A 1,389-nucleotide genomic window follows, 5' to 3' on the forward strand; every position below is an offset into this window, starting at 1 on the left:
GATGACATGGTTGATCCCAAGCAGTACTGATTTGACATTTGAGTTGAAGATGCGGAGTTTGGTAATGGTTTATCACCCTGGAGACCCAGACATTACGCTACATATGAGTTTTTTTCCGAAGCCAGCTAGTACTGTGCCCAGTTCAGTAATGTCCATACAAGAAATTGTAGTATGAAAAAAATACTTGTAGCTTAGTAAACACAGAGTATTTTCTTTTGTCATTAAGATATAAATTATATCACTATTGTTCTTTGGTATCTCCAGACTTCAACGCCTGCTCGAACTCATCTAACCCTTGCCACGCCCAGGCCACCTGTACAGATAACCCCGCCCCTTTACTGGATAAAATCTGCGTTTCTATCGGTAGAGATTCCGATTTAAATTTCCTTAGACAAAGACTCGGAAACTCAGATAGCGGCAGAGAATCGGTATCTCTGCAAGCAGAATCGCCGATTCTACATGGAGAAATCCCGATGATCTGGTCCGCCAAGGTTCGAAAAAGATATAATAATTCTAACTTGGTGTAAAGCACTGGTTACTGATTAATACAGTCATTAATAAAACAACAAAACCGTCGCCATGGCAATAGTTTTTATTTTCGTTTCCGACAAGGTTAAAGTTCTCTAACTCACGAAGGGCACATTCTCCCTCTCTCCACACACTCGCTCATCTCTGTGAGCTAAATTGAGTGAGAGACAAATTGAATGTAGGTCTGGGTAGGAGAGAACATTTATTTTATTCTCCCCCACAGTCAGGCCCTCATGCAACGCACCTTTGGACCTGTTCTTTGTTCTCGACGGATCTGGCAGCATATCTGCCACCGACTTCAATAAGATGAAACAGTTTGCTGGGAACGTGGTGAGCGCTTTTGTAGTCAACGCTACCGCCGCCAGGGTCGGTGTGGTGCAGTACTCTGGCTCCAGCACGTGAGTTTATCATAATCCAGTCATTGTTTTCAACCCTATTCAGACGGGGGTGGGGCTTTTGAGGCCGGCGCCAACTTTTATGTAACATATATAACGTCGGAACGGCTTACGCTAGAGCCAGCAAATTTCCTGAATTTTCTTAAAATTTCGACGTCAATGATGTTGCTATTTGCAACGCAAGTCGTAACAAATATTATTATTCTGTTATCTGCACTTGCTGTTACATTTTTTATATATGATTCCAGGAAATAGTCAAATTTATGACGTCAAACTTCTTAGAATCTTTAGAAGTAATGTCTACATTATTCCCTTAAAATTGGTGGCCATATGATATGTCGTTTAATAGTTACTGGAGTTAGAAGGGGCGGGCCTCAAAAGCCAAATGCCTGGTCAGAATGGGTTAAGGTACCAATCATGTCTATTCACTAGATACAGAAAGGAGACGTTAAAATGTGTGTACAAT

At 41.5% G+C, this 1,389-nt stretch overlaps 1 protein-coding gene across 1 annotated transcript in view; it reads left to right on the forward strand.

Moving 5' to 3' along the window:
* LOC118404933 overlaps positions 1-1,389 on the forward strand; it is an 81,357-nt gene that overhangs the window by 18,119 nt on the left and 61,849 nt on the right. Inside the window, exon 7 of the mRNA XM_035804318.1 lies at positions 752-926. Coding sequence (XP_035660211.1) covers positions 752-926 — 175 coding nt within the window. The remainder of the gene's footprint in view (positions 1-751; positions 927-1,389) is intronic.

This window comes from Branchiostoma floridae, chromosome 17 (genome assembly GCF_000003815.2).
Source record: "Branchiostoma floridae strain S238N-H82 chromosome 17, Bfl_VNyyK, whole genome shotgun sequence".
NCBI classification, from domain to species: Eukaryota; Metazoa; Chordata; class Leptocardii; order Amphioxiformes; family Branchiostomatidae; genus Branchiostoma; species Branchiostoma floridae.